The sequence below is a fragment of the Xenopus laevis genome, chromosome 3S (assembly GCF_017654675.1).
Source record: "Xenopus laevis strain J_2021 chromosome 3S, Xenopus_laevis_v10.1, whole genome shotgun sequence".
Lineage (NCBI taxonomy): Eukaryota > Metazoa > Chordata > Amphibia > Anura > Pipidae > Xenopus > Xenopus laevis.
The window spans coordinates 90916781-90944364 of NC_054376.1; the positions used below are offsets into that span (position 1 = coordinate 90916781).

Here is a 27584-nt window from a genome sequence, read left to right on the forward strand (position 1 = left end):
CCATTTCGTGACTCTATCTGTAATGCCTCAGAGATCACCTGACCAGAAATACTACAACACTAACTGTAACAGGAAGAAGTGAGGAAGCAAAAGGCAGAACTCTGTCTGTTAATTGGCTCATGTGACCTTACATGTGGTTTGTATGTGTGCACAGTGAATCTTACGATCTCAGGGGGCGGCCCTTATTTTTTAAAATGGCAATTTTCTATTTATGATTACCCAATGGCACATACTACTAAAAAAGTATATTATTATGATAATGGTTCATTTACATGAAGCAGGGTTTTACACATGAGCTGTTTTACTCAGTATCTTTTAATAGAGACCTACATTGTTTGGGGGGTATAGTTTTCCTTTAAGAGAATACCAGGCTGAAAGAATTATCAATCAAGATTGGTGAATTTAGGCATACTGGAATTTGACTGCAAAAAATACAGATTCCTATATGATAGGGATTCACCAAATCCACTTTTTTGCCAAATTTCTCCTTCGTGAGAAATTTGGACAAATCTCGAACTGAATATGAACCCTAATTTGCATATGTAAATTAGGACTAGGAAGGATCAAAGAGAACAGCATGCACAGGTTCTTCCTTGTTTGTGTAACAAAAAGTCTCGTGATTTTAAGGATTTGGTTCGGCCATGCACTTGGATTTGGACGATTTAGTGCATCCCTACTATATGATTTGTTGTCATTATGTATTAATTTGAGAAATTATATTTTGTTTGCACTTGAGATTGACAGAAACTATCCAACTGAAAACAAAATAAAAAGCTCCCAATAATCTATATCCAAAATATTTTCACACTGACCATACACAGATGCAATTACCAATATAAAATGAGAATTTTTCCCAGGGCTCATAATTCAGTTACTTCTGAACTACATGATGTTATCAATGGTTCATTGATGAAATTGCTTGCTTATGTCCAAGACATTTGCAAATAATTGATAAAACTGCTTATCATTAGTTTTGCTGTGCATTTCCAGTTTCCCCTGAAGGAAACTCTCAAATCTCTATAAGATAAGGGGATTACTGCTGGCACTCTGCACATTCCAGCTGTGGGAGGCTGCTTTCAGTGCAAGATGACTCACAGCCTGTCTGACTTTTGAAAAGTTCAGGTATCTCAAGGTGCAAGGACCCAAGCATGGACCCATATGCAATAAACATGCATAAAATATATACAAAACGGATGCCAAATTCAGAGTGTATCAAAATGCTGAAATAAAAAATATTTACACAAAACCAGAATGCTAGATGCCCTTTATATTTAGTTGTAGTATGATGTAGACAGTGATATTCTGAGAAAATGTGTATTTTGCATGTTTTTTTTAATTAAAAGGCTTTTCATTTAGCAGCTCTCCAGTTTGGAATTTTAATGGCTCTCTCATTGATAGGGTCCAATTTACCCTAACAACAAAGCAGTGGTTTGAAAAAGATAATGAATAGAAAGATAAGTAATAAAAATAATAAATACAATACAATTGTAGCCTCACTCAATGACAAATAGGATCACTAAACCCCCATTTGAATGTTGGAAAAAGGCAGAGGAGAAAATTAAATGATTAAAATAACTACAAAAAATAAAGACCAACATAAGATTCTAAGAATAGAACACTCTATAAAGACATAGGCACACATGCATTTTTATGTCAAGGCGCGGTTTTTAAAAAGGTTGACTGCCGTGTAAATATGCTAAACCAACTGCGCCATTGCCTAAGCTTGAAAACGCATATCCTGGTCTCATTTGGCGTATGATGGTGTAATTCCGTCAGTGATCTCAGGCTTCTGCTCTGTTTCTGCCTTATATATATATATATATACATATATATATATATATATATATATATATATATATATATATATATATATATATATACACACACACACACACACACACACACCACATCTGTTCCCCATTGAATTAAATTCGGCAGAATCCATCTGCCCGGCGGAACCAAAATTGCGTGACGTTTTGTCAGAAAACAAGGAAGTAAAAAATGTTTTCCCCTTCCCACCCCTAATTTGCATATGATTCGGTATTCGGCCGAATCTTTCACAAAGGATTCGGGGGTTCGGCAGAATCCAAAAAAGTGGATTCGGTGCATCTCTAAATTAAATGGAACCTGCAAGATCCTAAGCACATTGGCTGATAGCTGCATGCGGTTTCCAAAATGGCAGCAGAGCTATAGCAAGCTTTTGTTGCTGTAATGTTGTCTTGTGACATAATGACGGGGTCGTAATGACGCATACACAGCATCGATATAGACAGATATAGGCAGAATCCAAAAAAGTGGATTCGGTGCATCCCTAAATTAAATGGAACCTGCAAGATCCTAAGCACATTGGCTGATAGCTGCATGCGGTTTCCAAAATGGCAGCAGAGCTATAGCAAGCTTTTGCCGCTGTAATGTTGTCTTGTGACATAATGACGGGGTCGTAATGACGCATACACAGCATCGATATAGACAGATGTCTGGTGAGACGGTACAGTTTTTGATACAGAAAAGCTCATGCCAGTACACAGTGATCTCGGTGAGAAAGGAAGTTGATTGTCGTTTTTGCCGTCGGCGTAGATATTTGGCTTTCTTCAGTGCTTGGCTGAACCGAATCCTTAAAATGATGTGACTTTACATCACATGAACAAGGAAATTGCATTTTTTATTCCGCGTGAGGTTCAGGATCAGGCTTGTTAGAAATCAAATCCACCAAAGCACCACACATGATTAAAAATAATGTTTCTGCTGTTGCAAAAAGCCAAAAAGATTGGAACAATTTAAAGGCCCCTTTAACACGATCCATTTGTTCATGCTGATCAGTCTGGTTTGTGTTCAGGTTCAGCCACTAAGCAACAGTTCTGTTATTCTTGTATGGCTACTATACTAGCTTTATAACAGTCCATTCAGCCGACATCCAGATCCTACCTGAAATTGATTATTTACATCCTTGCATCCCTTATTGAGTGCTTCAGATAAGATTAAAATCTTGGAAAGGCAGAACAACTTCCCTGCACAGTTTACAATATAGCTCAGCAACTGCCCAGACCTGATCTGAATTAAGATACATTTTCTATAAAAGGTAGCCATGAGTTTGTTAAATATTGGTTTTAATGTTGCCACTAAGTATTAAAGGTTGTTGACATTGCCATGAGCACAATGCTACTCATCGAATAAAACTGTGTTGCACTACAGATGAATGGTTACTTAGCTGTATGTCTCCAGGCCTGTTTTACATCACTTGTTCTGTAATGTCAGTCATCTGCTTGTTGGTGTACATTCAGTTTATATTTACTGTAAATGAACATGTGGAAACGACTGGTGTTGCAGCTAAAACTACTGTCTGGAATAGATAAAATAAACATCCTCTAAGTGTGCAGCAGTTCATGTTCAAGGGGAAAAAAAATCTCACGGCCAGTATTTGAGTTGTGTTCATTCGAAACCAAGAATTGTTGCAACCACATCCAAACCCAGATCACTGGATTCCACTCACACGAATCCCCTGCTTTTTTTTATTCCTTTAAAGGAACAGTAACATCAAAAGATGAAAGTGTTTTAAACTAATGAAAATATAATGTACTGTTGCCCTGCACTGGTAAAACTGATGTGTGTGCTTCAGAAACACTACTATAGTTCATATAAACAAGCTGCTGTGAAGCAATGGCGGAAACTGAAAAAAGGCTATATGGCACAGGTTGAATAGTGGATAACAGATAACACAATTGTGTTCTACAAAGCGTATCTGCTATCTGCTGTGCAACTTGAGCCTTTTCTCCTTTGAATGGTTGCCCCCATTGCTACACAGAAGTTTATTTACATAAACAATAGTAGTGTTTCTGAAGCAAATACAGCTGTTTTACCAGTGCAGGGCCACAATGCATTATATTTGTATTACTTTAATTTTCTATGTTACTGTACCTTTAACCAGTGGCATAACTAGATATTACTGGGCCCCACAACAATTATTTTTTAGGCTCCCAAAATTTTAAAGGTTAACTAACTTTAGCTTTACCTATACTAGATATAACTTTAGCTCCTGTGCCCCCCTGCAGCCACATGGTATGCTTCCTCTATAGTTACGCCCCTACATTTAATACCATCCTGTACCTGTGATCACATCTATCAAAGAAGGCCTCCAACACAATGGACTAGGGAGAATTCAACAACTGTGTTTACCAAAGGCATACTGTTTCTTCTTGGGTATAACAAGCTTTATTCTTTGTGGGTTTGCTGTAAAGAGACACGTATGATGTAGGCAAAGAACTTGATTTCCATAAACCCATACAAAATATACATAATAAATCCCCCCACACTTTGGGACATCACCAGTAGAGTGCACATGAAAATTGGTGAAGAGGAACCAGCAAAGCCAATGCAAACAGGACAAACTGCCCTGTAATTGTAAGGCATTTTAATGATGCAGGGCTGTCTCATATGTGGCCCCCAAATGTTGTGCGTAGACTAGTTCAATCTCTACCGGTGAGCTTCCAGTTAAATAAACCCACAAAGGTTGTACTGCCCTCTTATACTGACCATAGCAACAAGGATGTGGGCAGTATGAGGAGTAACGCACCCCCCAAAAAGTGACGTTGTCTATATACATTCAGCCTACCTACATTTAATATTAGAACTTGCTCTTGTTAGAAGAGCAAATTATATTCTAGTTCTACTGCCTCATTCAGTGACATCCCCTTGTTTTTCTCCCCTTGCCAGGAGACAGCAGTTTCATGAGGGAGGTACATTGTTCCATATGAGAAACACAGAATGATCCTGTGGAGAAACTGGCACCATAACTAGCATATACAATGTGCATTATGCAAGTGGTTTTGATAACAAATGGTAGCTGCCATTACAAAGGCACCGCAACCACTTGGGCTAAAGAAGGGGGGAGGTTTCCTGCAACTTGTCGCAGTTCAGTGGATATTCTTTCCTACGCTGGCTCAAAATTTTGCAGTTAAGTTACCACGAACTCTCCCGTTCCCTTTCCCTTCTAAAGATGAAGTAAACGCTGCAAGTTTTCCCTGGCAAAAACCTAAATCCACTGGTATGACCCCCCCCCCCCCCCCCAGGGGCTCATGCCCAGCACCAGGTAATGCAAATTCCGGATCTATATAAACTTTGCAAGCAACTTTCCCTTGAGACTGTCCTTACCAGCAACAGCACTCATGGTGGGCGAGCCAGGCTTGCTTTTAATCCATTACGGGATTTCCCAGTCAATGTAAAGTACCAGTGCGGATTTGTCGTAGAAAAAAGAGCATCCTCCGGCACCAGCAGTGGGACGGTAACAGTGCGCTGCCACAAGAGATGTAGGCTTCCCTTGTCCGAACTCAAGACACTGTCCCAGCGGACGGATATATGGAGCTGCCTCCTCACCAGCAGAGAATCGGCTTTCCCAGGTCTCCCGGTCTGGGGATCGAGGGGGAGTGTGCTGGGTGTGTCTTTTCCTCTCAGATATTACCCAGAAACAAAGGTTGGGACGTCATGCGCTCACAGGATTATATATTTGGGTTTTACCTCGTGAGGAGAAAACCTAAATATTAATAACTCAGGAGAAAGCCTAAATAATAGACTACATAAACATAGTATAATAAGAAAGTATGTTCTTTCTTTCCCTGGTGTCTGTGTTACTGGCTGTGCTGATCAGAGGAACTGTGCTGCACTACTCTCATTAATGGGGGGGGGGGAGAGACAAGTTAGGGCAAGATGTATAAACAGTGCTCAGTCCTGCACGTTTAATTTTCTCACACTCAAGTTACCTCAGGCAACTGGATAGAAGTTCAAAGAGTCATTAGATGAATGAAATATGCATTCTGATATACAGTACAGTGGTAAATAAATAAACCAATGGGTACTGTTTGACAGGTGCTATTCCCTACCTTAAAGCGATACTGTCATGGGAAAACATGTTTTTTTCAAAACGCATCAGTTAATAATGCTGCTCCAGCAGAATTCTGCACTGAAATCCATTTTTCAAAAGAGCAAACTGATTTTTTTTTATTTAATTCCTATATATTTATCTTTTTTCTCTATTAATAAAACTGTGATTAACCATCATTTTTACCGGCCAGGCCGGTAAAATACCGGCCAGGTGGCAACCCTACCTCAACCCCTTCAGGCGCAAAAAGATGAACACACGGGGGTCGCAGCTACTATAAGCTACCTCAGGCGACGGAGGGGCCAGGATCACCCCTGATTGCAAGTTGGTGTGATAGCACCCCCTCTCTTTCCCCTAGTAGCCTAACAACAGAACAATGGGATAGCAGCTCCCTGACACAAGATATCTCTGCTAGATCTAAGAACAGTTCTCAATAGTAAAAATCTATGTCCCACTCCGACTCCTTCAGTTACATTGAGTAGGAGAAACAACAGAATGCCAGAAAGCAGTTCCAAAGTGCAACACTGGCTCTTTCTGAAAGCTTATGACCAGGCAAAAGGACCTGAGATACAGGGCCGGACCAAGCCGACCAGGCTCCCTAGGTAACCCGGACGGCTAGTCCCCCCGCGCGTGCGCCATATCAGGGAGGGCAACTAAAGGGGAAACATAAGGGCAGGGGATGGAGAGAGGGGGGGAGGGACAAATGGGCTAACGACAGGGGTAGGCGACACCTGCAACTAGGAGCAAATCCGAACTATAAGGCATGCACAGTATCTCACTTAAAACATTTATTTGTGGAATTCATGGCATTTTAACATAACACACCACAATGCAGTGTCTCCCCCCCAGTCTGCCTACCTTATGTTCAGCCACTCCCTCCTGACGCGTTTCTCACAATTGTAAATGTATAACAATACATTTGTAGCCTTACAGAGCATTTGTTCAGATGGGGTCAGTGACCCCCATTTGAAAGCTGGAAACAGTCAGAAGAAGAAGGCGCATAATTTAAAAACGATAAAAAATAAATGAAGAAGACCAATTGAAAAGTTGCTTAGAATTTGCCATTCTATACTGAAAGTTTACTGAAAGGTGAACCACCCCTTTAAACTTAGATTTTGGAAAAACTGGTATAAAATAAAAATTGGATTGAAGTAATTGAAAAAAGTCTTTATTTCTGGTGAACAATCTGAAAACAACTCAAATGAAAAAGTGTTTGGAAGGCAAACAACCCCTTTAAGCTTAAGAACTAATTGTAGAATAGCTGACCTGATTCCTTTTGGTATCAAATGACAAGTAAAGGTTGCTGATTTTTTGCTTTTTTTTTAGGAAGTGGTGGATATTGGCATGCCTTAAAACTGGTAAGACCCTCTGTCATGCTGGCAAAGGCATAACCTCCCTTGGAATATATATATATATATAGTACACAAAAGTTATGAATATCTTGTAAATTATATCCTTATAAATAGTGAGTTCTGATGTCATCAGTTATAAACGGTGAGTTCTGATGTCATTTCTGTCACATGACTCACTGAAATGTGTGTATTATAATAAATAAAGTACCTCCAGTTGCAAAATATGAGGATATTAGAAGTTACCTCAGAGTTCCATGACCTGTATAAATTGAATTATATGGTCATGAAACTCCTCAGTAACTTATAATGCAAGAGGGGGTATTTTATTTACTATATAATACACAAAAGCCATGAATATCCTGTAAATTATATCCTTATAAACGGTGAGTTCTGATGTCATCAGTTATAAACGGTGAGTTCTGATGTCATTTCTGTCACGACTCATTGAAATTTGTGTATTATAATAAATAAAGTACCCCCAGTTGTAAAATATGTCGGAGTTCCATGACCTGTATAAAAACACTCGGCCTTCGCCTCGTGTTTTTATATGGTCATGAAACTCCTCTGTAACTTATAATATCCCTATATTTTACAAAAGGGGATACTTTATTCACTATATATTGGCATCCCAACCTTGGAACAAATAAATAAACACGGGCATCCCAACATAGGATTGTATAAACCAAATTACCACTCTAATTATTAATGTAAAAATAAACAACACAAATCCATTCATGTTACTTTACGGCTGCTAAAAAAAAGGTAAAACATAAGTATAAAATACTTCATCATTTATATGTAATTTCTAGAGTGTAAAATATTCCGTGTTACAAAATTGTACCCATCTATGAACAACTGGAACCAAAATGACGTGTTCACAATAATTGCACCCCATTCCTCCCATAAGCACCCACTAACAACTATACACTCTCTAAACTAAACACCCCGACACTTTTGTAGATTATATCCCGTGTGTCAGTCACGTTGGTTGCCTCCTTACTTGGGCATCCTCATTTCCTACACTGTCGCGTCTAAGAAACCGAGATGATTTCTGGGAATTGTAGTTTCCTGCCTTCCTTGCCCTCTCTCTGGTACGCTCAGTTACTTCCTCCAACAATACTCCGTTTCCCAGAGTGCTGCTCGGGGTGGCATGGCGGACAGCAATGACTGCGGAGTTTGATGAAGAAGTGGTATTTGAGGTGGGTGACTATGGCTTCCTTGCAGTAACTGCGTTTGGCTGAGGATGTCCTAAAATAGTTTCCGTACTTCGTTCTGTTTAGATGTGTGTGTTCCCGGACATTGTATAATGACGCCTCCAGGTCTGCCAGCTGGAAATGAATGACAGTGGCTGCACTGTGTTCTTATATATACGAATGTATCGCTCTCTCCTGAGGCTGCATGTATGACAGGTGCTAGGTTATTGCAGGCTTTCCTTACCATGAGCTATTCATATTATCCAGAAAACAACATACCTTATTTATTGCTTCATGTGCCCTAAAGACAACAGGGATGTCATAGAACCCCCATGTCATTAGGGCGATGATCCAGCCCTGGGTTTACTATTCCTAATTCATCATCACTATGAATGGTAAAAATGAAATAATTTCTCATTAATGTCGGAGATGGATTATCATTATCCTAATGACATGGGTCCAGTTGATTTCCTCCAAAAGAGAAATAAAGATAGGCAATATCTGGCAAGTCAGTTGTTTCAAATATAATTCCCTGTTCCAGTGGAGTAACTACATATTACTGAGCCCGACAGCAAGTTTTTTTTCAGGCCCCCAAAATTTTAGAGGTTGACTTGTTTTACCAATATTTATTGAAACTGTATATAAATGTGGACCTCATGGGGCCCCTATATCTCCTGGGCCCTCCTGCAGCTGCAGGGTCTGCTTCCTCTATAGTTACACCCCGGCCCTGTTCCCTGCTGCTGATTCATTGTACAATATTCCTTAATATATCTATTGTTCTCTATATGCGGATATAGGGAGTAAGAATTTAAAACATATTTGGAAATGTGTAATACTAAAGTAATAAAAAAAGTTTGGGGAAGATTCAGGACTTAAAGGAGACATTTTGCATAAAAAAATAATAAAGTACCAATGCATTTTACTCATTTAGATATAGAAGAATTGTGCTTTAAAAAGTAGTTTTTCAGGCTGATTTAATATTTAAGCAAAAACCCTTATAATCCCATCCCTCCCTTTTCTTCCACTTCCTGCTCCCTGAATTCCCAAGCTGTGCAGGGAAGCCGGCAGCTCTCTGCTCACTGCAATGTAGGACAAGAACCAATCAGCAGCTAGCAGGACCTGATAGGGAACTAAAGCCTGTCTGTGCTTGTGTGACTGCAGGGCTGCGATTGGCTGTCTCCCTCCTACTGTGCTAATGGCAGGGACCGTTAAGTCACGCCCACCCCTCATTTGAAACTGGTAGAGGGACCAGAGAACATCTATATATACCATAGATATATATATATACCATATATTACTTATAATTGCCTACAAAACTAGGGTTTTGTCATTTATCCTATATGTCTACTTTAATTCAGTGACTGAATGCTATCGCCTTGCCTCACAACAGTGCAGACATTCTTCTACAATTTAGACTTCTTACTAGGAGAGTGTGTCTATAGTGCCGGAGGATGATTGACTGATGTTGAATATTATCGATTAAACAGGATCCACTGCAATTATATCTTTTATCTTAAACCCCTCCATCGATGGATGAATAAGCTGCCTTGTAATTATGGAAAATGTGTACAATAACAAATATGTTGTATCTCTGCCCTGTTCATGACTGTCAGCAAATTTCTGTTGATCTGCATAAACGTCTGCCCAATCAATGTGGCTAGCTATGTGACGAAAGTAAAACAGTCAGCGCAGCTGCTTTGACTGCATTTTTTGTAAGTTTAATAGAAGTCATGTCATGTTAGATTTTAATCACTGTCAGTGCTGCTTTGGGATAAGGAGAACATCAGAACCCATTTTGATATTTTCTAGCTAGCATTTTTTCTAGCTAGCATTATAAATAATAACAAGATATTTCCAGGAAACACACTCTCTTGTAGAACATATAATACAAATATCCATTTTACATGATTTTTGGTAACTTACATTACTTACTATTCTCTGACTGTTCGCCTTAATATTTCATGAAATATATGCTTTTTATTTCAGCTATACTATCTAAGCACTAATTTATAGCATTCACAAAAAAACTGCTGTCTTTTAGAATTCCTGGGATTTGGGGTATCTATAATTATTTGGGGCAGCAAATGAGAATTCACTTTAAAAAGATCTTCAGGTTGAGCCTAGCTTTGCCTGACACCCAGGGATGCTTCCTCACAGTTTGGGAACCTCTGATATAAACTTTTTAGTAGTTGATGGCATGTAAGCTATTTGGTTTTGGAATTGCTGTTTGTCTAGCTGTGTGCATGCAGCTAGCCATACATTCTTCCAATGCTCCCTATTTTCCTGCATATGCCAGACACATGAGGCATAGGGGTACAGTGCCAGGTGGAGAAATGATAGAGACGTTAGTATCTTGGGTTTAAATAGGTAGATGATACGGGCATCTTTTGCCGTATTGAAAACATGAACTGTACTAGCCCAGAACTTTAGCATCACTAGACATGCAATTCATGTCTCTAAATTTTCCATAATAGCCTTTTCTCCTTATCTTGATAACCCCCTTGAAAAAAAAAGTTGCTAGCCCTGGTCAAATCGGCTTTTGTTTATTGTTGTTGCTAATTGACTTCAGAATGCACCCCATGTCAATAATGGTTATAAATTCCTTCTCAAGTTTCAAATGGGGGTCACTAACACCTTTTAAAAACAAATGCTCTATAAAGTTATACATTTATTGTTATTGCTACTTTTTATTACTCATCTTTCTATTCAGGACTCTCCTATTTATATTCCAGTCTCTTATTCAAATCAGCCCATGGTTGCTAGGGTAATTTGGATCCTAGCAACCAGACTGATGAAACTGCAAACTGGAAAGCTGCTGTAGAGAGTGATATTCTGAGACAATTTGTAATTGGTTTTAATTTTTTAGTTATTTAGCTTTTTATTTAGCAGCTCTTCAGTTTGCAGTTTAAGCAATCTTGTTGCTAGGGTCCAAATTGACCTAGCAACTATGCATTGATTTGAATAAGAGACAGGAATATGAATAGTAGAGGCATGGATAGAAAGATGAGTAATAAAAAGTATCAATAACAATAAATATGTAGCCTTACAGAACATTTTTTTTTTTAAAAGGGGTCAGCGACACCTGTTTGAAAGCTGCAAAGAGTCAGAAGAAAAAAGCAAATAATTTTAAAACTATAAAAAATAAATAATGAAAACCAATTGAAAAGTTACTTAGAATTTGCCATATATATAACATACTTAAAGTTACCACCCCTTTAAAAGTGTTTATTGCAGTGGAGGAACCAAATGTTACTGGGCCCTAAATCTGTGGGTCTAAATCTATAACAAAGCCTATGTCAATGTGTTTTTTTATTTGACTTATTATAGAAACTACAAAAAATCTTTAAACCTAAAGATTAGGCAAAAGACAAAAAAAAAACTGTAAGGTTATATTTATTGTTTTTATCAAGAGGCTATAAAGTATAAGGTAATAGCATTAGCATATATAAAAATCTAAAACAACTTTACAAGTTCAGAAATATAAATCACATCCTTTGGTAATTCTAAACCGAAATCAAAGTTGAACTACATAAACCAGGCCTGGACTGGGAGTCAAAATAGGCCCTGTCAACCAAGTACACAGAGGCCCAAACAGCCCCTAACAGCCCAAACAGCCCCCTACCAGCCCACTATATGGTAACTTTCTATGGAACCATACAGCAGCCCCTCTGGCATTTGCCAGAACCTACAGATTGCCAGTCCGGGCCTGACATAAACCATAAACCAAAAAACAATTGGAAAAGCTAAAACAAGTTATATTATCATTGAACCTGGTATGTAGCTATAGAATAGCTGTTAAAAGTTAACTAGGAAGAAGTCCGTAATGTGATTTGGTTATTTTCAGTGCTTGTATGCTCCATATTAAAATGATGTATGAATGTCAGGTTGCATAATAGTTCAGCTGGGCTTCACACTAGTGAAACTGCTACACACCAGACTTTATTCTTACAGCAGAGAAGTACTTTATTATGACTATTATCTGTGAAATAGCACATTGCATATTGCAATTTTTGCAGTTTAAAGTTACATTTTTGGTGATTTTAGATGCCCAAAATTAATTGACTTTACAGCTCTGCCCAGATTCTAAACATGATGTATGTATCAATCCATGATGAAATCCATGACCTTTCTATATATATATATATATAGTTTTTTTTATTTATTTTCCTGACTCTTTCCAGCTTTCAAATAGGGGTCACAGACCCCATCTAAAAAGAAATGCTTTGTAATCCTATAATTGTATTGTTATTGCTACTTTTTATTACTCCTCTATCTATTCAGGCCCTCTCCTATACATATTCCAGTCTCTTATTCATATCAATGCATGGTTGCTAGGGTAATTTGAACCATAGTAACTAGATTGCTGAAATTGCAAACTGGAGAGCTGCTGAATAAAAAGCCAAATAACTCAAAAACCACAAATAATAAAAAATGAAAACCAATTGCAAGTTGTCTCGGATTATCACACTTTACATCATACTAAAAATTATTTTTAAGGTGAACAATCTCTGACAGGGCTTCTCCTGATAGAGCTAGAAGCCTGTTGAGTCATGTAGAGGCCCAAAAAAACACCCTCTCTTATTGATAGGTAATGCAAAAGAACACAGCTTGCAAACAAAAACTATCCATTGTACTAACTCTGTTAGACTGCATTAATGATTCATATAGCCTTATGGAACATAAACACACGCCTCACCTCATCTGAACTCATCTATTGTTAAATATTTATTTAACTTTTTAAAAATGGTATATCATTAGTGCACCTCTAGATTTTAGGCTTTGAAGTGTGTCCAGGTAGTAACGCATGCTAGAGAAATCAGTCTGTGGCGCTTGTTACAATTCTTTTTGGTTTTTGATTGACTATTATTTTTCGTGCACACACTGATACAGTTGTCCTGGCAGATTATTTGGAATTATGGTTAAACACAGTAGGCAATGTAATAAATTTTAACATTAATATGCATAATTAGTACCACAGTCTTAAGAAGCACAGTGAAGATCCAAATTTCAGCAGACATCAGTGTACCGTAAATGGGCCCTTTTACATACAGATCTTTCTTATTGAATATACTTTCAATAATATTGTGCTTACAAGTTGGAAAAGAGCTGTCATTTATTTTACTATATACATTAGCAAAGTACCATTAGTGATCATGATACATGATTGCAGGGCCGCCATTAGAAATAACGGGGCCCCGTACAACAATATTTTCGGGGCCCCCTGAGTCCAAGCCCCGCCCCAGACCCCGCCCACTCCACATCACAGTTAAAAGACCACACAGACATCAGCGCTAAAAAAGTAACCCTCCCATACACACAAGTTATAAAAAGTTATTGATGATCAGGGCCCTCTTATAAGTTTAAAAAAAAAAACATTGGCGCCAGGGCCCCACATAAAAGTTCTGTTTGAAAAAAGCACTGGTGCCAGGGCCCCCCTTACAAGTAAAAAAAATTGGGACCCCAAAAAATTATTTTTAAAAAAAACATTGGCGCCAGGGCCCCCCTTACAAGTAAAAAAAATTGGGGCCCCAAAAAATATTTTTAAAAAAAACATTGGTGGCAGGGGCCTATAGCATATTAAAATAATACATTGGTGGCCAGGAGATTAAAAAAAATATACACAAATTGGTGTTCAGTAGAATTGAACTCATGCCTTCAGGACTTCAACTTCGCCTCCTTTCGTGACTTTATGTCTTTTCGCTGCTTCAGGACTTCAATTTCAGCTGTTTCTGTTTTTTCGCCGCTTCGGGACTTCGGCTTCGTCTATTTTCGTGACTTCGGGTCTTTTCGCCACTTCGGCTATTTTCGCCACTTCGGCTATTTTCGCCTGTTTGGCTTTTCGGCACTTCCGCATTTTCGGCTGTTCAGGCTGGCCGCAGATCTTTGGCGCTCGCAAGGGGGACTCGGCTCTTTCAAAATTGCAGCACTGCCAGGCACTCCTTGGTGTCCGGGCCCGGGAAACTTCTCCCCCCTGATGGCGGCCCTGCATGATTGTTTCATTGACATTCTCCGTAGAATCCATGTCATGCACCTGTATGCGGAATTTGATGTACAGAAGTCACATTTCTTGTACCCCTCTACTATGCCAAATTATCTACACTTGAGAACAAGGTACTAGGAATGCAAAAAAGAATTCCAAACTTAGATAACAGTTGACTTGTATAGTTTATATTTAGTTTGAAGGTCAGGATTGGCAACAAGCAAGCAAAACAGAGCTGAAGTCTCTACAAGGTCAGTACTGTTAGACAGGAGTGTTAGCTGTAACAGTGTAACAGACAGACAGCCTAACAGTAGCTAATAGTTATAGTCAGGAGTCATTGACACTGTAGCCACCTGCATCAATGTTTGAACACTTGTCTATCCTTATCCAACGGTTTAGCAACAAAGCACTCATTGTATTTCCCTAAACAGGTAAAAAGCACTTCAAATATTTTGATTCCAGAGAAACTGTAGAACAATCCCTTAGTAGTGAGTGATATTCTGGGCTGTTCAAAATGTCTTGGCTGCTTTAGTAAAGTTGCTTCTATGATGATGTTATATTAAACACGCAGGCCTTGTTTGTAGGTTTATATTTGTTTGCAGATGTTGAATGCTGTGGATTATAATTTTGTTATTTTTGCAACTTAAAAATATTATATAGTGTGATGCTTGGTTTGGTTTGTTGACTGTTGTATTACATAACTGTACTGGAGTTTAATACTATATACAAGACTTCGACATTTTTCAAAAATTCACAACAGAGAGCTTTAGTCTGGCACTGCAGTTATCTGTGTCAGGGTGAGATGAAAAATATCAGAGCAGCTACAAGGAATCAGAAGACACAATTTTTGCTTTGCTGATGCAATCATTTATTTGCAAATATCTGAAAGGTTTGTAGTTTGCTCCCTAAATGTATTTATGAAAATCCTTACACTATCCTCATCCATAAAGCAATACCGTTATACAAACTAACATATATGAGACGAGGCTGCCTTAATAAGTTTGAAAAAATATGTGGGCCATGGATAGATCTAGAGGAACAAAACTGGGGGATTTCCCAAATATCGCATTTCAATTTTTCATAACCCGCAATAGGAATAAGGTACCATATACACTTATAGCTCCTACAGTTTCTAATATCATAACAAACTGTCCATGATGCTTAGAAAGAAAGACACAAAGTAGGTAGGTTGTAGTCTGTGCTCATTTCATTACTTTTATTGATTTGGTTCTGTTTAGTTGTATTTATTCACCAAAATGTAATATGATAACCACTGTGACATTCTGCATCTGAAAACTTTTTGATAAAAGAGGTATATAAAAAAAAATAATAATCCTTACACTATTAAGGGGATGCTAATTTGAGTTATTTCAGAGGTGTGTTCCTTACAACTTGAAGACGTTTCTAATATTATTATTATTATTGAAACTCCTTAAAACTCAATTTCTGCGTTAAAAAAAAAACTATTACCATATTTATTAATAATCTCAAGTAGGTTAAACTCAAACGAAAAAGCTTTCCCTCGGATCCACTCGAAAACTCCAAAAGATCATATTTCTGGCCACAAAAGAGACTATTGAAGTTTTCGTTTGCCCCACTTTATATCGATTCGAGTTTTTTAAAAGAACCTACTTTCTTGCCATTTTTTCACACAGGAAGTCCTCCCGTGCCCATTTCAGGTGCATTTTCACAAAAATGTACTCTATACCACCTCCTGTGTGTATATTATTCAGAGTGTGCAAACCCATTATACTGTATGTGACATTAAGCAATAAACACAGTGCAGATCAGTACTTATAGTTCTGGCACCATAGGCAAAAATGTCTTCAATGAAGTAAAAAATGTTTGAGAAAATGGTAATGCACTCCAAAAGGGGCAGATTTTGGCCACACGTGAGTCTGACAAATGATCTGCATAACAGGTATCATATACATTCTTCTCTCATATTGTTTTTGGGCTATAACGTTTACAGCTTTCTAAGGCTTTTGTTTTCTAGTTCAGCTATATTGGGAATGGGCTTCTTGTTGCATTTTGTTTTCACAGCAGTGCTAATTATTTTAGTTATAATGTTCCCGCTAGGTATATTTTCAGTCACGTCAACCGATTTTACATATTTTACCCTTTTTGTGGTATTTCAGAATTCACCACTCTTCCAGTACCTGCAGGATTTGGGGCAGACAGATTTTGAGATATGTCCTCTGTTAAAGGAAGAGGAACGTATGGCAGAGAATGGCCATGGACTGCGTGTCCATACCACAGAAAAGGTGAGTTATCCCAATGGCATTTGTTCATATATACAGTGAGTTTTGCCTCCCGCTCTGCTCACTCAGATAGAAGGCATGTATGTAGGAATTTCAGAAGTAAACATCGCCAGCCATTAGCATCTGCTGAAGTTTGCAGAAATGACAGCCTTATGCAGGAAATATCCAACGATGATCGGGTATAACAGCTACTCCACCTTTTGCTTTTCATTGTTTTAGACTGACTTAATATAGTTATAATACAAGCACAACAGATTTTCAGGTTATTTCTATTAATGGTCCTCATTTTGTCCACGGCAGAGCATAGTATAGAATACGAATCAGAAAATGTGAGGCATTATAGTAACAGCAGCAAATGGCAAAAGTGCTCAGAATATTTTATTCTCTGCAGTACATGACATTGAAAGTTTGCTGGTAACTTGAAGAATAAATTGTAAGTGCACTTTTGAAATACATTTAACCTTTTTATCTTCCTGAATGCCCTTTGATCTTTTTTTCCTGTACCAGTTAATTTTGTTCAAAGAACAAAGTACTCTAGTAGGCAACTCTTAAGGCATTACTTGCTCTTTTCTTGCTTAGCACAGTATATAGTGAATAAAGTACCCCCTCTTGTAAAATATAAGGATATTATAAGTTACCGAGGAGTTTCATGACCATATAAAAACACGAGGCCGAAGGCCGAGTGTTTTTATACAGGTCATGGAACTCCGAGGTAACTTCTAATATCCTCATATTTTACAACTGGGGGTACTTTATTTATTATAATACACAAATTTTAGTGAGTCATGTGACAGAAATGACATCACTACTCACCGTTTATAACTGATGACATCACTACTCACCGTTTATAAGGATATAATTTACAGGATATTCATGGCTTTTGTGTATTATAGCTGTATAATTCTGTAATGATGTTTACAGCAGGGAAAATAAGTATTGAATATGTCAATGTTTTTCTCAGTAAATATATTTCTAATGGGGCTATTGACATGACATTTACATCAGATGATAATAAGTGTAAGACTAATTGTGAATCTTACAAAATGATTAAAATAAGGCCAACATATAAAGATGCTGCTTTATCTTCCAGCATATTAAATATAACTTTTAATAATGCTAATATACTAAACTCATGTTTATATCTGTGAATGGAACCATGCTCTTTCTTAAATTAAAGTCTTCCTTTAAGTTTTGCTGTGAAACATGGATTTAACCTTTATTTTGGAGATTAATCTGTAACCCACACATACCTGCACTGAGCTTTTGTTTTTCATTTTTTTGGAACTTCTTGCTGTGGCTGAAAAAGAAACCTGACTAAACTTGTGTGTGTGCTGGAAAAACACAGAACTGAGCAAGAATGCTGAGGCATCTTATTAGGATGTATGAATAATTTAGCTGGTTACCAAATACCAATGGTTGAAATCTTTCACCTTGGTCTGTATCTGTGTGAAGTTGTTTTTACGAATTTCCAGCTTTGTACACAAAATTCTGTATAGCCTATTTCATGGAATGTCCCAAAGTAACGTATGAAATGGTTTCATATACATTTATATATAGTGTGCCATTTCTCTGCTTTCAAAACTTGGGTCTTTGTAGATTCTGTAATACCATTTATATGAATAGATTCTTTTGTAGCATTTTATAGCTTTTATCTTGGAGTTCATCTGAATCTGATATCACCTTAGCAATAAGAAATTGTTAACCAAATATAGAGACCTCTCAGACGAAATACAAATAGAGCTTTTGCTACTGTCAAGGTAAGCATCGCTAATGAATAATTCAGCATATTGGAATGCTTAAAAGGAAAGATCAGTGCTAAGGAGCTAAGGACTGATTCATTTAAAGACCTTTCAAATGCTATCATCTAGAAGCTTTGAGCTCCAACATGTGTGAGTCAAATTGCCATGTCCCCACAACCTCTGAAAAACATTTTCAAAAATCAGTGGTGTAAAAAAACAATTCATAAGGAGCGCATGAGGTCTGTCTGTTCGTGATTGTGCATAAACATGTCTTTTTAGCACTGTCACTCTTTGGAGCAACAGGTTTGCCATATCAACTCAAAGTAGTTCTCCCATTGGGCTAAAAGAAAAAAACTTTATTTATTTTTTAAATTGCTTTCTATTTTTATTTTTGATGTTTTGCTAAAATGCAACTTAATGTTGCACCGTTTCAATTTGCAACATCTCTCAGCTGCATCTGTGCAATGTTAGTAACTATTGTATCATTTGTAACAGCTGCACTTAATGAAACTCAGGGATCATAATCAGCAGCAGAACTGCTCCAGAGAAGGTGACAATTGAAACTGTATTATTAAAAGGGAACTCCGGCTTCCAAACCAAAATTTGATAAAGAGGCCCACAGAAACCCCTGAAATAACCATCACAGTTAAATGTTTCTTCAAAAAGTATGAATAAATGTAATTTTCTATGCTCAAAGCCAGCTGTTTAACAGTTCTTCTCTTTCTGCATCATTTGAAATCCTGGCAGGGAACGAGGGACTAAAACACTGATGTTACAAATTGTAACAACTTCTCCACAGCTTACAGACAGCATGCAGGAACTACATAACCCACAATGCATTGCACTGTGATGTTCCTTTCCTTATTGAAATCACGTTTGCAGGGAATTGTGGGGTTTGGAGGATGCAGGCTGAGGACAGATTGCTGCTGATACAAAGTAACAGTAGTCAGCCAGCTCAGCAAAGTAGTCAGACAGATCAGCAGGAGAGTAGGGGGCTAGGCTTAGCGAACTATACCAAACCATTAAAAATTATGCATATTTTTAAATTGATGTATATTGCAAAGTCGCTTGAAATTATGTTTACTTCAAAAAGCTTAAGTTATGTTTGTGTGGAGTTCCCCTAACAGTCAAAGTCTTTAATTCTGATGTACTGTCGCATACTGACTGAACTAAGAAAAGTGTTTGGAAGGTGAACAGCCCCTTAAGCATTTACAGAAATGACTGAAAAAAAATTATCCCCTATGCAAAAAAAAGAACTTTACTTGCACTTGCCATCCTATGTAGGTGAGAGCAAGCTATTAGTATTCTACAACTACATTTCTTGATATTTGTTACATTTTTTTTTAGAAAAGCATCATTTCAAGGACAGTTGAATTATTGAAAAGTTGGAACCCATTTTTTTCAAAAAAGAAAAAAGATGAAAAAATTCACTTACTGGTAAGTAATTCTCTGCTGTATTAAAATGTAAATGGTACTCAATAAATTAAAGTGGGAATGAAAACAAATTATTCTGTTGCTCTTAAAAATGTTTATTTTTAAACAGTTATATAAACTTAAGGTTATTTCACTTTCTTGTTAATTAGCATAGTAGGTTAGGTTGAAAAAAAGACATGCCCTTCAAGTTCAACCTTTTAAGTCTATATAACAGATCATGTAATATCATTTATATTCTTTTGTGTTTCTTGTACTTCATTTAGCTGCACATTTCTCAGAAATTATTCTTATATGTTTTTTCTGTTGATTTATTTCCTTTGGAGTGTGAATGTGCCACCTTTCTTTATATTATGTCTAGTTTTTCAGAAAACCCAATAAAATGTATTTAAAAAGTAAAAGGCTATATAAACCCTGTTGCTATAGATGCTAGACAGCCTTTTTAGAGAAGTAATTTGAATATCAGTTTAATTTGGCAAGCTCACCAATCAAGTGGATTTCTGCCTGATTCAGCCATCCACATACTGGACCATATCATCCAATGACGCGTTTCGGACGTCAACTAGTCCTTAATCATAGGCATACCATGATTAAGGACTAGTGACTCTGAAATGTACCAGGCAGTGATGCGTCTACATGTTCTTATGTCATTTTTTCCAATAGCTAACAATAAAGGAGAAGAGAAACTTTTTTTAATGGAAGTGCAGTCTACATTTTTCTGTTTTTAAATTGGTTGTTAGCCTTAGAGAAACCGGTTGTATGAGAACTGCATCAACTCGCTGATGCAGTCCTTGCCCAACATGATTTTCAAACCTGACCAATATCTGCCTGGTTTTCAATAGGGATGTAGCGAACGTCGGAAAAAAAGTTCGCGAACATATTCGCGAACTTGCGCAAAAACGCAAGCGGTTCGCGAACCCCATAGACTTCAATGGGAAGGCATGCCAGAGGGGGATCAAGGGCAAAAATGTATCTGAAAAATCTGCCTGTGTGTGCTTGGAAGAGATAGTGTAGGGGGAGAGCTGTTAGTGATTTCAGGGACAGATGATAGTAAGTTTGCTGGCTAGTAATCTGCTTGATACTGCTCTGTATTGGAGGGACAGAAGTCTGCAGGGATTTGAGGGACATTTTAGCTTAGGTAGCTTTGCTGGCTAGTAATCTACTGTTCTCTTTAAACAACTGCCATACGTTGACCTTGTAGGCATTGTTTGCCCAGTTTTTTTGGACGCAGCCACTGAAGCACAGTTGCCATAAAAAATATGCCATATAAATGCTGAAAATAGTAATTTTTCGCCATACGTTGACCTTGTAGACATTGTTTGCCCAGTTTTTTTGGTTGCAGCCACTGAAGCACAGTTGCCAGAAAAAATATGCCATATAAATGCTGAAAATAGTCATTTTTTGCCATACGTTGACCTTGTAGGCATTGTTTGCCCAGTTTTTTTGGTCGCAGCCACTGAAGCACAGTTGCCAGAAAAAATATGCCATATAAATGCTGAAAATAGTCATTTTTTGCCATATACGTTGAGTCAACGTATGGCAAAAAATTACTATTTTCAGCATTTATATGGCATATTTTTTCTGGCCTCTGTGCATCAGTGGCTGCGGCCAAAAAAACTGGGCAAACAATGCCTACAAGGTCAACGTCGTTGACCTTGTAGGCATTGTTTGCCCAGTTTTTTTGGCCGCAGCCACTGAAGCACAGAGGCCAGAAAAAATATGCCATATAAATGCTGAAAATAGTCATTTTTTTGGTCGCAGCCACTGAAGCACAGTTGCCAGAAAAATTATGCCATATAAATGCTGAAAATATGCATTTTTTTGGTTGCAGCCACTGAAGCACAGAGGCCAGAAAAATTATGCCATATAAATGCTGAAAATATAAATTTTTTTGGTTGCAGCCACTGAAGCACAGAGGCCAGAAAAATTATGCCATATAAATGCTGAAAATATGCATTTTTTTGGTTGCAGCCACTGAAGCACAGAGGCCAGAAAAATTATGCCATATAAATGCAGAAAATATGCATTTTTTTGGACGCAGCCACTGAAGCACAGTTGCCAGAAAAAATATGCCATATAAATGCTGAAAATAGTCATTTTTTGCCATACGTTGACCTTGTAGACATTGTTTGCCCAGTTTTTTTGGTTGCAGCCACTGAAGCACAGAGGCCAGAAAAAATTAAACCAGTAGGGTTTGCACCCTAGTTTGTAACGGTGGCGGAGGGAGGAGGAGGACGCTAAAGGACAGCTGTGTGTGGAGTCATGAGGCTTGAAGAGAAGGACAGCTGCATAGAAGTCAGAACAAGTCTTCCGGCGTGCAGTAACCCTCCGAGATCCACCCCTCATTCATTTTAATAAAGGTCAGGTAATCGACACTTTTGTGACCTAGGCGAGTTCTCTTCTCAGTTACAATCCCTCCTGCTGCACTGAAGGTCCTTTCTGAGAGCACACTTGAGGCTGGGCAAGACAAGAGGTTCATGGCAAATTGTGACAGCTCTGGCCACAGATCAAGCCTGCGCACCCAGTAGTCCAGGGGTTCATCGCTCCTCAGAGTGTCGATATCTGCAGTTAATGCCAGGTAGTCCGCTACCTGCCGGTCGAGGCGTTCTTTGAGGGTGGATCCAGAAGGGTTGTGGCGCTGCCTTGGACAGAAAAACATTTGCATGTCTGACGTTACAGACTGGCCAAAGGGCTTTGTCCTTGCAGGTGTGCTCGTGGCAGGATTACTGGCACCTCTGCCCCTGGAATGTTGATGAGTTCCTGAAGTGACATCACCCTTAAAAGCATTGTACAACATGTTTTGCAGGCTGGTTTGTAAATGCCGCATCTTTTCGGACTTGTGGTATGTTGGTAACATTTCTGACACTTTATGCTTGTACCGAGGGTCTAGTAGCGTTGCGACCCAGTACAGGTCCTTCTCCTTAAGCCTCTTGATACGGGGGTCCTTCAACAGGCATGACAGCATGAAAGACCCCATTCTCACAAGGTTGGATGCAGAGCTATCCATCTCCGCTTCCTCATTATCAAGGACTGCATCATCCACGGTCTCCTCCCCCCAGCCACGTACAAGACCAGGGGTCCCCAAAAGGTCACCACTAGCCCCCTGGGAAGCCTGCTCCTGTTGGTCCTCCTCCTCCTCCTCCACAAAGCCACCTTCCTCCTCTGACTCCACTTCTGGCACCTCTCCCTGCGTTGCAGCAGGTGCCTGGGTTCGTTCTGGTGATTCCGACCAGAAATCGTGCGCTTCCAGCTCCTCGTCACGCTGGTCTACAGCCTCATCTGTCACTCGTCGCACGGCACGCTCCAGGAATAAAGCGAAGGGTATTAGGTCGCTGATGGTGCCTTCGGTGCGACTGACCATATTTGTCACCTCTTCAAAAGGTCGCATGAGCCTGCAGGCATCGCGCATAAGCACCCAGTAACGGGGGAAAAAAATCCCCAGCTGTGCAGATCCAGTCCTACCACCCAGTTCAAAAAGGTACTCGTTGACGGCCCTTTGTTGTTGCAGCAGACGTTCCAACATAAGGAGCGTTGAATTCCAGCGAGTCTGGCTGTCAGAAATCAAACGCCTGACTGGCATGTTGTAGCGCTGCTGAATGTCAGCAAGGCGTGCCATGGCTGTGTAGGAACGTCTGAAATGGGCCGACACCTTTCTGGACTGGGTGAGAACGTCCTGGAATCCTGGGTACTTGGAGACAAAACGTTGGACTATTAAATTTAACACATGTGCCATGCAGGGCACATGTGTTAAATTGCCTAGTCTCAACGCTGCCAACAGATTGCTTCCATTGTCACACACCACTTTTCCGATCTGCAGTTGGTGTGGGGTCAGCCACCGATCGGCCTGTGACTGCAGAGATGACAGGAGTACAGATCCGGTATGGTTTTTGCTTTCCAGGCACGTCATCCCCAACAAATTGCAGTATAATCACGGCTCCGCACACACTTCATAATCAGCAGGTTATTTATTGTTATTTTCACCACACATCAACGTTTCGGGGGGTTTTCACCACCCTTCATCAGGATGATGAAGGGTGGTGAAAACCCCCCGAAACGTTGATGTGTGGTGAAAATAACAATAAATAACCTGCTGATTATGAAGTGTGTGCGGAGCCGTGATTATACTGCAATTTGTTGAGGGGCCTTGCCGGGCCTGCGGTGAACCAGCACCACCAGTGCAGGAAAGTGGACAAGGTGAGGGTGCGGTAAATATAACACTGGACGTCATCCCCAAGACAGCGTGACAACGGCGTACCTGGCACGTCGAATAGCCTAGGGGGAGCTGGGGGTGCACAGGTGTGGAGGAGGAGAAGGAGGACCCAGCAGCAGAGTAAGAAGAAGAAGAAGACGAGGTAGAGAGCGATGGAGGAGTAGAGGTGGTGGCAGAACCGCGTGCAATCCGTGGCGGTGACACCAACTCCACTGTTGTTGTTGAGCTACCCATTCCCTGCTTCCCAGCCATTACCAAGTTCACCCAGTGGGCAGTGTAGGTGACATACCTGCCCTGACCATGCTTGGAGGACCATGCGTCAGTAGTCATATGGACCTTTGGCCCAACACTAAGTGACAGAGATGCGGTAACTTGGCTCTGCACATGTTGGTACAGGTGTGGTATTCCCTTTTTAGAAAAAAAATTGCGGCTGGGTACCTTCCACTGCGGTGTCCCAATTGCTACAAATTTGCGGAAGGCCTCAGAGTCCACCAGCTGGTATGGTAAAAGCTGGCGGGCTAAGAGTGCAGACAAGCCAGCTGTCAGACGCCGGGCAAGGGGGTGACAGTCAGACATTGGCTTCTTACGCTCAAACATGGCCTTCACAGAAACTTGGCTGGTGGCAGATGACTGGGAATGGGAACAGGTGGTCAAGGTGGAAGGCGGAGTGGAGGGTGGTTCAGACGGGTCAAGGAGAGCAGAGGTAGAGCAGTAAGATGCTGGACCAGAAGGAGTGTGGCTTTTAGTTTGCCTGTTGCCTTTGAGGTGTTGCTCCCAAAGTGCTTTGTGCTTGCCGCTCATGTGCCTTCGCATAGAAGTTGTACCTATGTGGCTGTTGGGCTTACCAAGGCTCAGTTTCTGACTGCACTCATTGCAAATTACAATGCTTTTGTCAGAGGCACACACATTAAAAAAATCCCACACTGCTGACTTTTTGGAAGTGTGCGATCTGGCGGTAACAGTAGAAGTTGGCGGCATTGGCGGCAATGGCGGGTGCGTTGGCCGGCTGAACACAGGTGCCGATACATGTTGTTGCCCTACTGATCCCTGCGGGCTGTCCTCCCTGCTTCTTCTAAGTCTTATTCTCCTACTGCCTCTCTGACTCTCCGTCTCTCCATCTGAACTACCCTCCTCTTGCTCTCTTCTACTAGGCACCCACAAAACATCAATCTCCTCATCATCATTCTCCTCAGATGCATCAATTTCTTCTGACACATCACAGAAGGAAGCAGCAGCGGGGACCTCCTCCTCATCACTCATTATGTCCATCTCTATCGTGTTCTCTGCCAGAATTAAATCTGGTGTAAGGTCCTCATCTCCTTCATCTTCTTCTGGCAATAATGGTTGCGCATTACTCAGTTCAAGAAACTCATGGGAAAATAACTCCTCTGACCCCAGTGAAGAAGGGGCACCGGTGGTGGAGGAAGTGTTACGTGGGGTGGCCATAGCAGTGGAGGATGAGGAGGATGTTGTGGTAAAGTTAGAAACGGTAGAGGATGGGGTGTGCTGTGTAAGCCAGTCAACTACCTCTTCAGCATTTTGGGAGTTCAGGGTCATTGGCTTTTTAAAACTGGGCAATTTGCTAGGGCCACAGGATTGCATAGCAGCACGGCCCCTAGCACGGCCTCTGCGTGGCGGCCTGCCTTTGCCTGGCATTATTTTTAAAAAAACAACAACAACAACAAAAACTCAGTTGGTTTTTCTGGAAACGATAATACACACAGCTAGATGGCGGGTTGAAGAAAACAGTGTGCAAATAATGCCTACAAGGTCAACGTATACACTACTACAGCGGTGGATACGGATTACGTAAAATATATGAATGCTGCTTGAAAAAAAGTAACTCAAGTGGTTTTTCTAGAGACGATAATATTATCAATATTTAGACAAAATGTGAACAAGCTCACACAGCTAGATGGCGGGTTGAAGAAAACAGTGTGCAAATAATGCCTACAAGGTCAACGTATACACTACTACAGCGGTGGATACGGATTACGTAAAATATATTATGGCTGCTTGAAAAAAGTCACTCCGGTGTTTTTTCTGGAGACGGTAATATTATGGATATTTAGACAGAATGTGAACAAGGTCACACAGCTAGATGGCGGGTTGAAGAAAACACTGTGCAAATAATGCCTACAAGGTCAACGTATACACTACTACAGCGGTGGATACGGATTACGTAAAATATATGAATGCTGCTTGAAAAAAAGTAACTCAAGTGGTTTTTCTAGAGACGATAATATTATCAATATTTAGACAAAATGTGAACAAGCTCACACAGCTAGATGGCGGGTTGAAGAAAACAGTGTGCAAATAATGCCTACAAGGTCAACGTATACACTACTACAGCGGTGGATACGGATTACGTAAAATATATTATGGCTGCTTGAAAAAAGTCACTCCGGTGTTTTTTCTGGAGACGGTAATATGGATATTTAGACAGAATGTGAACAAGGTCACACAGCTAGATGGCGGGTTGAAGAAAACAGTGTGCAAATAATGCCTACAGGGCAAATAATGCCTAAAAGGTCAACTTATACACTACTACAGCGGTAGTAAAATAAAAAAAAGTAAAATAAAAAAAAATGAATATTAAAAAAAAAAATTAAAGTTGGTGCTGCTGAACTACTAGGAGTAGCAGATTAGCACACCAGTCCCACTCCCCAACACTGCTAGACTAATAGCACTGGGCTCTTATAGTAGTAGTAGTAGTAGTAGTAAAACAACAAAAAAATAAATAAAAGCAGTCCTTACAAGGACTACTGTTATTGCAGCAGTCAGCAGATGAGATCAGAAGCAGGACAGCTGCCCACTGCAGCTACATACAGAGCACTGCAGTAGAAGGTAGATTACTAGCCAGCAAAGCTACCTAAGCTTAAATGTCCCTCAAACCCCTGCAGACTTCTGTCCCTCCAATAACAGAGCAGTATCAAAACGATTACTAGCCAGCAAACTTTCAACTGTCCCTGAAATCACTAACAGGCAGCAGCTCTCTCCCTACACTATCTCTTCAGCACACACAGGCAGAGTGAAAAAACGCTGCAGGGCTTCGGTTTTTATAGGGAAGGGGAGTGGTCCAGGGGAGAGCTTCCTGATTGGCTGCCATGTACCTGCTGGTCTGGGGTGAGAGGGCAAAAAAAGCGCCAACAATGGCGAACCCAAAATGGCGAACGTCGCGCGACGTTCGCGAACTTCCGGCGAGCGCGAACACCCGATGTTCGCGCGAACAAGTTCGCCGGCGAACAGTTTGCGACATCTCTAGTTTTCAACATGGCATTGGTTGGGCTGACCCAGGACTTCACACACACAGCCCAATACCTGTGACTCAGTCTGGAGGACCCAAGTGTGCAGCTAAGAGCAATGTCATGTGCAGTTGCATTTGGCACTTTGCCATGGTGTTAGGTAGCCCAGAAAGTATTTTTTTAAAATTACCTTGCCAACCTTTGCATTTGCATTTGTTTCCTGACCAGCCTGACTGACTGAATGTGAAATACCCTAAGTAAGCATGCGTGAAATGCAATGTATAAGGGCAGAGAGGCCAGG

General features: G+C 39.9%; 2 protein-coding genes across 4 annotated transcripts in view; one reads left to right on the plus strand and one right to left on the minus strand.

The window, feature by feature from the left end:
* fgd6.S (FYVE, RhoGEF and PH domain containing 6 S homeolog) overlaps window positions 1–5608 on the minus strand; it is a 41136-nt gene extending 35528 nt beyond the window's left edge. The window contains exon 1 of the mRNA XM_018256006.2: window positions 5149–5608. Within this exon, the coding sequence (XP_018111495.1) occupies window positions 5149–5164 (16 nt within the window). The 5' untranslated portion in view covers window positions 5165–5608. The remainder of the gene's footprint in view (window positions 1–5148) is intronic.
* A 2681-nt stretch (window positions 5609–8289) lies between these two features.
* The window catches only part of vezt.S (vezatin, adherens junctions transmembrane protein S homeolog), a 42707-nt gene continuing 23412 nt past the window's right edge, over window positions 8290–27584 (plus strand). For 2 of the 3 annotated variants that reach the window (XM_018256007.2, XM_018256008.2), the window contains exons 1-3: window positions 8290–8423; window positions 16536–16661; window positions 19745–19834. In XM_018256007.2, coding sequence (XP_018111496.1) covers window positions 8388–8423; window positions 16536–16661; window positions 19745–19834 — 252 coding nt within the window. In that variant the 5' untranslated portion in view covers window positions 8290–8387. Of the gene's footprint in view, window positions 8424–8501; window positions 8634–16535; window positions 16662–19744; window positions 19835–27584 lie in introns of those variants that run through there. The other variant, XM_041588632.1, reaches the window with a different exon arrangement.